At 43.8% G+C, this 12500-nt stretch overlaps 1 protein-coding gene across 4 annotated transcripts in view; it reads right to left on the reverse strand.

Annotated features, from left to right (window-relative positions):
- The window catches only part of anks1b (ankyrin repeat and sterile alpha motif domain containing 1B), a 296270-nt gene that overhangs the window by 207945 nt on the left and 75825 nt on the right, over positions 1-12500 (reverse strand). For all 4 annotated transcript variants that reach the window (XM_079494548.1, XM_079494547.1, XM_079494546.1 and 1 more), the window contains exons 2-3: positions 6834-6914; positions 2522-2678 (exon numbers count right to left, since the gene is read on the reverse strand). In XM_079494548.1, the coding sequence (XP_079350674.1) occupies positions 2522-2678; positions 6834-6914 (238 nt within the window). The remainder of the gene's footprint in view (positions 1-2521; positions 2679-6833; positions 6915-12500) is intronic.

Raw genomic sequence — 12500 nt, forward strand, 5'->3', positions numbered from 1 at the left:
TACGCTGTCTCGTTCTGTCTCTCTCTGTGTGTTGTGGTGGGTCGACCATCTTTAAAGCAAGGAACCCCGCACGACTCCAATTCGTCTCAATGTCTCGTATGTACATTCTTACCGGGTGAGCGGTCGAGGAAAGTTAACTTTACAAGACTTCAGGACATAACATAACATTGCAGGTAGTAGAGAATATAATGTGCAAAGGTATCTACAAAAAAACTTGGGATGACATCAACGAAACGTTCCTGGTTCTGTCTGATGAAAGCTTTTAAACGTTTTAAACACTCTTGAGTATCCAGGCAATTGCCGAATTTAAAAAGGACTATTGAAGATCCGAGCCAAGGACTAAAGACACCGGTAGCCTATATAGAGACATTGGATGAAAAACGGTTGGGACCCAAAGCTACTATACGGTTAAATAAAATTACCTTCCACTTTTGCTGACAAAACTCTTCACGTCAGAGGGGGCGACGGACAGATGCCATTCATCACAGCAAATGATTAAGACCCCCCCCCCCTCTCTCGAGAAGGAAACAATTTGGCTGATGGCTATGGAGGAGAATGTGCTTATTAGGCTCTGTAAATAGCCGGCAAATCACCTTCCTTGAGGGAGACGTTACAGTATCGTATCGTTGCAAAAAACTCAAGGACGTTCTGGAGGAAACTCAAGGGGCGTTTTCACCACTGATGACGGCTGGTAAGGACGGGAACAAATGAACGCCGTCCCACGCTCATCTATACTAGAGCCTGACAGAATCATGTTATTTGATTCATTTTTAACAATTACATTTTGAATGGCTTAAGTGGTTATTTGTTTATTTTGTATTTATTTACTTTATTTATTCTTTTTAAATAGAAACTTTAATCAAGAGTACCCTTTGCACTTTGAGCTGCATTTCATGTCATGAAAGGTGCTATACAAATAAAGTTTATTATTATTATTTGTTATTTTCAAATTGCTGAGAACATATTTGACAAAACTTTCTGTCAACATGTTGATAATCAGTGGTATACGGCTCTGTAAAAGTAGGGAAAATATTGGCCCGTCACAATTATTTATTACACAATCATCTAATTGTCACAATTGTTTTCAGATTTAACTCACTCGCTGTCATCTGGTACCATCTGGTGGCTGAATCCATATTGTTTAGAAAATCGCCAAAATGTAAGTGAACGGAAAACTGAAGACAGGAAGTGTAAGAATCGGCTATGTAAATGTTTTTTAATTCACCCAAAACATACATTTTGTAAGCGTGATCATAAACGCTTTATAGTTACGAGTCGCAAATCAAGCTTGTTTTGATCAAAAACGCAGCCTGGAAAAAGAATCCGAGACAAATGGATTCTAAAAAAAGAATCTGTAATGGTGACAGTCAGCCCTCCGACAAATCGGGATGGACGTCGGAACCAGAAATCTGGCGTTGGTCGGGCATGCTCTGTGACATGACCATGGATAATGCTGCCAGACGGAGGTGTTTGATGAGAGACGACAGCATGCGGCAGAGAGAAGGCCGACTGCTCCCTCCCACCCACCCACCATGCTGTCAGAGACAGATCACTGATGGAACAGAGTAATGTGCAGCCATGGATCACTGCCACCATGACAGACAACAGATGAATGAACGGAAGCCCCGCCGTTCAGAAGACCAACATTAATCAGTGAGATGGCGGAGGCGTCGCTCCGTTTCACGCAGTCTTGACCCGCGAGAAACAAACATGGCCGAGGGAGGGCCTTGGCACGCCGTGTCTCCGACGGGGTGGCCGCGATCCAATCAATCGCTCCGAGCTTCCAGTCTGAAATACGGTAGTGCTTAGTTTAGCTCCTTCTGCTCTGCCTTATTCTGCATAGATCGTTTATATTTTATCAATGTATTATTGTGGATTTTTCCAACCACTGCTCACTTGTGAAGGGGAGAAACTGTGCTATATGAGCTTCGGGGCAGTACCACTTGTTAACCAGTATGTGTCTGTGAGCTGAATGTTCGCACCTAACCTCGAGTCACCATGGCTTTCCACCTCGGAGGAAAGCCTGGTCTGTGTTACTAAACCGCCCGTGTGATCCTGTCTAGGCGTGGTTTAGACCCCCCCCCCCCCCACCGCCCCCCACCATAGAGTTATGGTCCCCCCTGTTTTTAGTCTCGCCAGTACAAGCTATACAAGCTGGAATAAAATATGGATGTACCAAACAAACTATTCCAAGAAGCACTTGAAGAAACCTGTCTGGTTCATACGCCACATCAAGGCTATTATTGGGTAGGCCCTAAAATTATGATGCAGGGAATTACTTTGGGTAATTCTGATTGCGGCCTGATGACAACAAACCAGTGACTACAACATGACGTAAAGATACTGTATCATCCGCTCCCGACCGGATCATAAAGCCGATATGGTATTGTATGCCTCCCAGCCAGGCTAGTTCGCACCAGGTTCCATGTGTACACAATGAAGAAACATGTATTCATCTAAATAAGTTTGGGGTATAAAAGTGAAACGTGCTTGGCCTACACTACACTACAGCGCCACCTACCTGTTGGTTGACGCGGCAGTGGGAGGGGCCGTGGTGGATGAGGATGCGCACGATGTGCACGTCTCCACGCCAGGCGGCCAGGTGCAGCGGGAAGCAGCCTTTACTGTCCGCCACGTTGGTGGAGGCCTCCAACTGCAGCAGCTTCAGCACCACCTCTCTGAGACGCACGCACGCACGCACGCGCACACGCACACGCACACACACACACACACACACACACACACACACACACACACACACACACACACACACACACACACAGACAGATAAGAAGTAGTAAGTAAGTAAGTACATTTTATTTATAAAGCACAAAACAGTGTTACAAAGTAATGTAGTGTACAATGGACACTGTAAAGTTGGCCGAGCGGCCAAGTTCCAAAAATACTTTTTAGGGTGTTTTATTTTCCCCCGTTGCAGCTTATTTACAGTGGAAAGGCCAAAACACTAAAGACTAAACTTACAAAAAGACAACATAGAAAATAAACTTGAAAGCAAATTAGGAAAACAAACCCAGAACTTGAGAAACTGTATTATATAGGCTATAAACGCTTCCATAAAGGGACCCCTAGCAGCTCTCCCTGGGTGTTACCTGCTTGTTGCCCCAAGCCTCTACTCAACCTCGGCATCCTGGAGCCTCCAGAGTCCCTTTTATACTAGGAGCTAATTGATAACCGCTTAACTCAAAATAAGGCCCATGAGTTGATTCACACAATTATACGGTTTTACTAAACCCATTCCAAACACATCAATACATTTCAGGCGCCACCTCATTAAGATAAGAGAACATTAGTACCCAAACAATCATACCTAAACACTTAGGTATGATGCTGTTAAAATCATTGCTAATTTAACTCTGAGAGTGTACAAATGGAACCAAATGGACCCTAGTAGGTCCATTTGGTTCCAAATGTACACTCTCAGAATTAGAGATCCATAAAAGCCCAATTGGTTCCTAACTATCATTTAGTTGGGGACCCCCTGGAACTCCCTCAAATACCCCTAGGGGTCAACCTCGGCATCCATTGGTTCCATTTGTACACTCTCAGAGTTAAATTAGCAATGATTTTAACAGCATCATATGTAAGTGTTTAGGTATGATTGTTTGGGTACTAATGTTCTCTTATCTTAATGAGGTGGCGCCTGAAATGTATTTATGTGTTTGGAATGGGTTTAGTAAAACCGTATAATTGTGTGAATCAACTCATGGGCCTTATTTTGAGTTAAGCGGTTATCAATGAGCTCCTAGTATAAAAGGGACTCGGGAGGCTCCAGCTGCTGTAAAAACCCCTGCACCATCTTTGTGTCCTTTTATAATTCATTGTTGGTAAAAATGATAAAATACAAATAATAGTAATAATGCAAATATACAGTATAACAGACAGACAGACAGACAGGGAGGGAGGGAGGGAGGGAGGGAGTCAGACAGGGAGGGAGTCAGACAGGGAGGGAGGGAGTCAGACAGGGAGTCAGACAGGGAGTCAGACAGACAGCCCGGGAGTCAGACAGACAGCCCGGGAGTCAGGGAGATAAGAGTGAGACAGAGACAGATTACAAGATTGACCAAGTACACTTTAAGCACTATAGCTACATTAAGACCTACAGTATAAGGCCGATTCTACAGATGCCTTCTAAACCAGTGTTCTTTCAAGATTTAATTTGGTTGTACATCTGCTATTTTCTATTGCCAACGCAAAAACATAAATCTAAAATGACACAGATGCTTTCCCATTTTTAATGGGTTTAAAGATGGACCATGCACACTTTAACCTCTCACTTTAACCACTCAAGCTCATAATTGTAGATCTGCTATTTTCTAATCGGCTAAGAACAGGAAACCGAGACTACAGTTCAAATGTGATTATTTTGGCCCGCATGGCTAGCATAGTCGTCTGGGCACCTATAGGCTGCTAATGCCGCCAGACAGCGGGGACACTGTGTCACGACTCAGACTGTCACCTCTCTCTGAGGTGGTGAGGTGAGCCAGAGAGAGACAGAGAGAGAGAGAGAGACAGACAGACAGACTAGCCTGGAACTCACCTATGCTTTCTATGGCATAGGCAGCTCCCGGCAGGATCTGCCGGCAGAAACTGTGCGCAGCTGCTGGACATGAGACTAATGAATTACAGCGACAGAGAGAGACAGAGGAGTGTGTGTGTATGGGTGTGCGTCAATTTAACAAAGGTGCAGACGATCAGAAATCAGCAGATAGTGATCGCCGAATTGAAGTGGACTCGGACCCAGACTTTTTTTTTCTCCCTGGAAATAAAAACGTCTGGGTTTCCGAGGCTACAGACAGACAGACAGACTGACTGAGCATGCAAATAGTACAGTCTCTAGAGTCAGTACTAAACTAGAGCTCAGTACTGACTGTAGAGTCTAGCACTGACTCTAGAGTCTAGACCATAGAGTATATAAAGGATAGAGACCGAACTGGAGCACTAGCCCCGCCCCCAAGCTATTCATTTCGATGGAGTTGCTCAGTGGCGTTTTGAAGCACCCGGAAGACTGCCGGAAGTACCTCCTCCGGACATCAAATTTGAGGTCCGGGGTGACGTAGGGAGTGATGGTCCTACGTGTTAAAGCCCAGCTGCACAGGGTTTCCTCGTCATGAATCCACGGGTCCGCCTGCAGTCCTTCCTCATACCACTAGGGCCCAGAGCTTCAACGTTGAATAGCCTCACTGGCCCCTTGGTCTAGACTATCGTTAGTTCCAGTGCGGAACTATGAACATTGTTGTGATTTAACACCTTTAAACAAGTTCCGGCACCAAAGCATTATAGTCATTGTAGTCATCCGGCAATCCAGTCAAACCCTAGTCAAACACACATTATTTTTCTGGGCACAGAGTGCAAATTTCAAATTGTGCTACTGTTATCTACTACAAGTATTAACATTGAGTGACTGGAGTTTCTTCCAGCGGTGAAATGTCCCTTTAAGTCATCAACATTCCTTCACGTTCATGACAGGTGTGGTGTCCTAGTTAATTATGTCAGTGTCATCAAGTCAGTCTTATGTACACACCCTTCACATAAAGTGTTGCCAATCATTTTTAAAGAACCTCAGCCGAACAGTAAAAGTAAACCCCTCTGGCTCTCAGTCTATGTTAATTGTCACTTTCGTCTGCCTTTTTCGTGGCCACCTAACACTTTAAACAAGTTCCGGCACGTGTAGCTGGCTTGGTTCCTGTACTGTCACGCTGCATTCCTCCTCCCCTCCCGCCGTTCCCTTTCCTCCCGTTGATCTGGAGCAGGAAATCCACATAATTGCCCCGAAAAGCCACCGCTAATCCTTCAGTTCCGCCAAAGTGGGCTAACGGTGAGGTTAATGCTAATCCACGGTGTGGAGAGGCTTTATCAGCAGGCCCAGGTGAGAGAGAATTGTCTGTCTGTCTGTCTGTCTGTCTGTCTGTCTGTCTGTCTGTCTGACAGGTGATCCAATAAGTTTGTATTTTTGCTTGCACCTCCAATGCATGGCTTTCCCAAATTGCATCATGTGGCAGGCCACAGCCAAGTCTATGGACTTTTAATGTTTGTTTAGAGCCTAATTAAAAAATAATCACACCTGTGTGAAGTGAGGGGCGCTCTTATCATCATACTGTACATCATCACATTCTGGCCAATCAGAATTTGCGTCCTCACTTTTGTCTTCAATTTTTGTGTTTGCACAATGTTTGTGTTTACACATTCAATTCAATGTCAATGGCATTCAATGTTTGCGTTTACACAAACCCTCAAAGCTGGACATAGGAGGGTCTGGCGCCCCTCAATAATCCGTCGCCAGCCAAGTCTATGTTTGTTTAGGCCCGGGACAGGGTAGTAAATGATGACGCAAGACGTCATCTGGCTCATATACAGTACATACGGTGGACACCCCTCATTTGCCCCTCAAGTGTGAGTTTTTTATTTGCGTATTAAATTCTATTTTGCAATATGCCATTTGCATGGAATCAAGCAAAAATAAAATCTCAAGACAATATAATGATGATGTTTTAGGCCGACCAGCTGAAGAAATCATGACATTTCTAAGACCCTGACACTGACACTCATCTTAAAATAACTAATGACCGAAAATAGCCGATCTGCAAGCTCACAACACGATGTGTTGTGAGCTTGCAGATCTGCTATTTCCGGTGCACAGCATGCTTTCACAGAGGACACGCTGGCTTCTATGGAATGCAAATGACTGAAATCAGTGGTGACGACAGAGAACTTTAATCCATGCATTTGCGTGTGTGTGTGTGTGTGTGTGTGTGTGTGTGTGTGTGTGTGTGTGTGTGTGTGTGTGGTGCAGAGGTGTTTATTGCACTTCCTACCTGTGACCGTTGAGCGAGGCGTGGTGTAGCGGCGTGTATCCTGAACTATCTGTGCAGTTGACGTTCAGGCCTTTCCACATGCTGTGGAGAAGAAAACAAGAGAAAAGGGTCACAAAACAAGTTCCTTTTAGGGTTCAGGACAAGCTGTGAATCTCAAATCCTTGATGATCATCATCTTCATAAAACCTTAAAAGAGCATGACAAGTTCAAATTCCTGGGTGTTGATTTAAAGTTAAATGAACAAAAACTTGAATTAAATTAAATTCAGACTTTACAGAGAAAAGGCTGAGCATGCAAATAAAACCACACTAAACCCCATCTCAGAAAGACAGCCAGGCACGCACTAATTGTGAGCAGAAAACAAACACACACAATAATGTGCGTACATAGTACAATACTACATACATATAAGTTATAACATACATACACAGACATACTGTCCATGACGATTTACAGATTGTACATGTAAAAACACATTTCACATGCACAGGAAATAAAACAGATGCACAAACGCACGCACCTACACACGCCCGCACACAACACCCCCACATAAATGCTCAAAATGTACATGAAACGCGCGGATGCATGCACGCCGTGCACACACACACACACACACACACCCTAACTCACTACTCCGGGGTATTTCCCAGAGCTGTAATTATGTGACCTCTCTATTTCACATGAATTTCTCCGGGCATGTCGGGAGAAAACATACTAATTAGCCGAGTCGTGGTGTCAACGGCCCAGGGCTGCCATGTGTGCCATGATGTTAATGGGACTGACGTTTCTTTCTGCCTTTTTAGGCAACGCACTCTCACTAGGGTTGAACCTTTAGGATTTTAACCATTCTGGTTCCGTAACGATTCCATTCCTTAACGGTTCCATTCCTTAACGGTTCCCTATAATGATTCCTATAGGGGGTTCCAAATGGACCCTTACAGGACTGTAACTCTGAGAGAGTACAAATGGAACCAAATGGACCCTTACAGGACTGTAACTCTGAGAGAGTACAAATGGAACCAAATGGACCCTTACAGGACTGTAACTCTGAGAGAGTACAAATAGAACCAAATGGACCCTTACAGGACTGTAACTCTGAGAGAGTACAAATAGAACCAAATGGACCCCTACAGGACTGTAACTATGAGAGTACAAATGGAACCAAATGGACCCTTACAGGACTGTAACTATGAGAGAGTACAAATAGAACCATGTGTACCCTTACAGGACTAACTCTGAGAGAGTACAAATGGAAGTAAAAACACATTAAAACTAACGTAAAGTCAAAACTAAAGTCAAAACTAAATAAAAAGGTGCTAAGCTATGATAACATTGATACACATTCACCAAACACCACTCAATGCACACTTCGCAAACATAGAGTGTGGTAGGGCACAATTTGTGTGTGTGTGCACACGTGTGTGCGTGCATGCACAACTGCGCGTGCGGAGCCTCTTTGATGTGGTGTTAGTTGGAGGGAGGAGACAGACTGCTGGGAGAGGTCAAAGGTTTGAGAGATGCTGACTCAATGTGAGAAGAGAGTACAAATCAAATACAGAGAGAGAGAGAGAGAGAGAGAGAGAGAGAGAGAGAGAGAGAGAGAGAGAGAGAGAGGAGGGGTGGGAAGGGGGGGGTGGTATTATATCATCGCAGCTGGGTGGAAACTGTCCAAAATGTTTACTTTTCAGGAAATAGGGGGGAAAAAGAACCCGTGTTCCAAAGGATCCAATGTAGTTATTATGTAGTCACAAGCTCTTGTTCATTTTTGTTAAATTTGCATCGGTTAAATATTTATAAAACACAAAGACAGACTTAACCACTTTCGCCTGAGGGTTTGTGAGCTTAGAATTATTATAGCGATACTTTAATGTGACACTGTAGTGCAGTATGACAAAGTGGGGCATTCATTTACACAAAAAAGAACATTAAGTTAAGGTTTCGGCAGCAACGAATTTATACAATTATTTCCAGCCAAGCTTTTTGATTGGTTTAATTAGGCTCCCCAGCTGTGCTCAAAAAAAGTTTTTTTAATTTGTCTTAATTCTTTTTAGGTTTTCTGAGCTCAATTGCACCCAAAAAACCTGAACTTTTAACATTCAGTAGATTTTCTGTGGTTTTTTGGCTCAAACAAGTGCTCTGATTTTCCTGCTGTTTGTGATGTCAGTCATGTCACAGCCTGCAAATCCCATACTGTATATGTCAATGGGATTTGCCAGCAGATGTCACTGCTTTGCCTGTTTTCATTGCAGCTCAAAATGCTTCCAAATCCCAGAGAAAACTCCAAACCACAGAAAATCCACTGAATGTTTTTTGGGTGTAATTGCGGTCATAAAAATCTAAAAGAAAAACAAAAAATTAAAATTAATGAAACATCTCGTCAAACGGTGGTCTGTGGCTTAACTGGCGAATAAAAAATGAACCTCGATATGCAAAGGGTTGAAAATGAAAACCCCTGGCTTACTGGAATCTACGGTGTGTGATGAACTATATAAGTATCATTAGTTTCCACCGTACACGAGACGAGGGGTTTTCTTTGTCGCATTTGCTGACACTTTCGTTAGCACCAGTGATGCTAACGGAAACCAAACGCCGCATTCCTAAATGCATCACTGTGTCAAAACACAGTGACAATAACACACAATGAGAACATTAAAGAATACACACCCACATTGTATTGCGTCATTCAGTGACTCAAACATTTTCATGTCAAGGATATGTATTTGGCCGTGGACCCGCATTTGAACGAACACACACACACACACACACACACACACACACACACACACACACACACACACACACACACACACACACACACACACACACACACACACACACACACACACACACACACACACACACACACACACACACACACACACACACACACACACACACACACACACACACACACACACACGAGAAGGGAAGATTTGTCAACTGATCCTCATTTAGCTGAGGACCCCCTGGAATGCCCTCTAGGATGCCTGGGGGTCCCTAGACCCCACTTTGAGACGTAGTACCCAATTATAAAAGCATTGCACTATAGCAGGCTGAATTCTGAATCAATAAGGCCTACACACGCACGCACGCACACACACACAGGCACACACGCGCAGCGCACATGCGTGCACGTTGTTTTCAAGAAACCAATCTGCACCCCTAATTCACTAACACTTGGCTCCTTCAAGTAAATATCGTTGTGCCTGCCTCCCGCACCCATAAACACAATCTGTCACCTCCTTGTACACAGCACGCACACAAACGCACACACAGTCACACACACACACACACACACACACACACACACAAATTAATGCACAAAAACACCAGTCATGCGCTCTCTCACACACCCTTCATAAACAACCTGCACAAACAAACGTGCATACATGCATACCCTACTTTGTAAGGGAATATGTGAGCGACCAGCTGTGCGTGTGTGTGCGTGTGCGTGTGCGTGTGTGTGTGTGTGTGTGTGTGTGTTGTGACAGCCCAGAAGGAAACAAGGAGAAACGCTGTCTACACTCACCGACACCTTGTTCTTGGTGCGGGGGGAGTGTGTGTGCTCTCGTTGCTGCAGCACGCACGTCATGATTTAAGACCAGTGGCGAAACACTCATCTACAAAAGCATGTTGATATCCGTGATATGATGACCAACTCATAATATATCCTCTTTTCGTACTGTATATATTTCTGTGTCTAATAAGCTAGAATGTATGTGCAATACGGGCTGGTGTTGACATATTCTGTTCTCTGCGTGTGCGACTCAGCTGACCCTCACTCACAACCCCTTTGGTTTAGATGGAGACTCAGCTGACCCTCACCCACAACCCCTTTGGTTTAGATGGAGACTCAGCTGACCCTCACCCACAACCCCTTTGGTTTAGATGGAGACTCAGCTGACCCTCACCCACAACCCCTTTGGTTTAGATGGAGACTCATGAGGGACCACTCAGGTGGTCCACCGACCCAAATCACAACAGCATGCTCCTACTAACATCCTGCTTGTCTGCTCTAACATTAAAACAAGGAAAAAATGAAACAAATTGCCCTTATCGCTGTGGAATAATCCAAGATCTGTTTCATATGGACTGCAGGTGGTGAGAGTTACACAGGTGCTACCTGTCCTGCAACAACACATCTCTACAGACTGGTCCTTTAACCGATTTAACCCATTTATCGGTTATATCGCACCCGAGTTACAACTAGACTTGGACCAGTTTCTTTGCAACAAATCTCTTCGCCAAAAATAGCAGATATACAGTATAATTTGTGAGCTTGTAGATCTGGGCGTGGTTAAGCCTAGAGTCAACCCATCCAGAATGGTGAATCATGACCATAAAACCTTTGATTATGTGAATACTTTTAAGCAAAGGGTATTTATTAAATATAGTATAATATAATTAAATATTAAATTATAATTTTTCACAGAATCAAAGGATGTATGGTCATGATTAACCAGGATTAACCAGGATCCTGGATGGCTTGATTCTAGGCTTAAAATAATTGATATTGATATCTTTGTAAATCTCTATGGGAAAAATGAAATGCAGATTTTTCAGTGGAACCAGAAAACCTGCTGGGGTTCAAGTGGTTAAAGAAAACAAACACTTTGCATTGGACAAAACGCAAGCACACCGTTTTCCCCAGCAAATAAAATACCCCATAATATAACTCTTTATCAGCAATGTTCTGTTTTAGTTCTGCTGAGCTGTGGTTCTGTCCCAGAACTACTGGGTTCTGTCTCTATTGTTCTCTGTGCTAAAGCCAACTCACACGCGCGCACACACACACACACACACACACACACACACCCAACAAGCAGCAGCGCTGGGAATTGAATTAGAAGAAAACATGAGATTAGATAATGGAGGTGGATGGAGAATACCGCTAGATTAGTCAAAAATGCGGACGATGCCATGTCCTATTCAATTAACCTCAGGCACTACGGCGTGTGTGTGTGTGTGTGTGTGTGTGTGGTGTGTGTGTGTGTGTGTGTGTGTGTGCGCGTGTTTGTGCGTGATAGAGAGAGAGAGAGAGAGAGAGAGAGAGAGAGTGAGAGTGACACTGAAGTCACTATAAGTGGTCATTTGTTGATTATAGAGACAATTATAATCAAAATCAACCGTTAGGTCGCTTTGGTCAGCGTTTGCGGGAGATTTCTGACTGCTCGCGGGTGTCTGGGATCGGACGCTAATTCCCAGAACTTGGGATGTCTACACTGTTGGAAGGAGAGGTGGTGGGATGTCTACTGTACACTGTTGGAAGTTCACACAAATTATTAAGGAAAGGAGGAAATCAAAAAAAGGAACCAATACTGTATAGTAGTAGTACGTGTAGTACGTGTAGTACGTGGGGAGATTTCAGAGGTGTTTGCACCACACGGTCAGATAAGGGAGCCAGGAAGTGCTGTTGCTTCATTTCCTCTTTTGACCGACACTACAGGAATATAACACACGGCAGCTGACTGGCTGGCTGGCTGGCTGGCTGGCTGACTGGCTGGCTGGTACAAGTACTGTACTTAAGTACAATTTTGAAGCATATATACTTTACTTGAGTATTTAAAATTTCCAATCACTTTTACCTATACTCTACTACATCTCAGAGGCAACTCCACTGCATTTATTTGAAAACTTCAGTTACTAGTTACTTTGATTATTATTACA

The sequence above is a fragment of the Electrona antarctica genome, assembly GCF_951216825.1.
Source record: "Electrona antarctica genome assembly, chromosome: 23".
Lineage (NCBI taxonomy): Eukaryota > Metazoa > Chordata > Actinopteri > Myctophiformes > Myctophidae > Electrona > Electrona antarctica.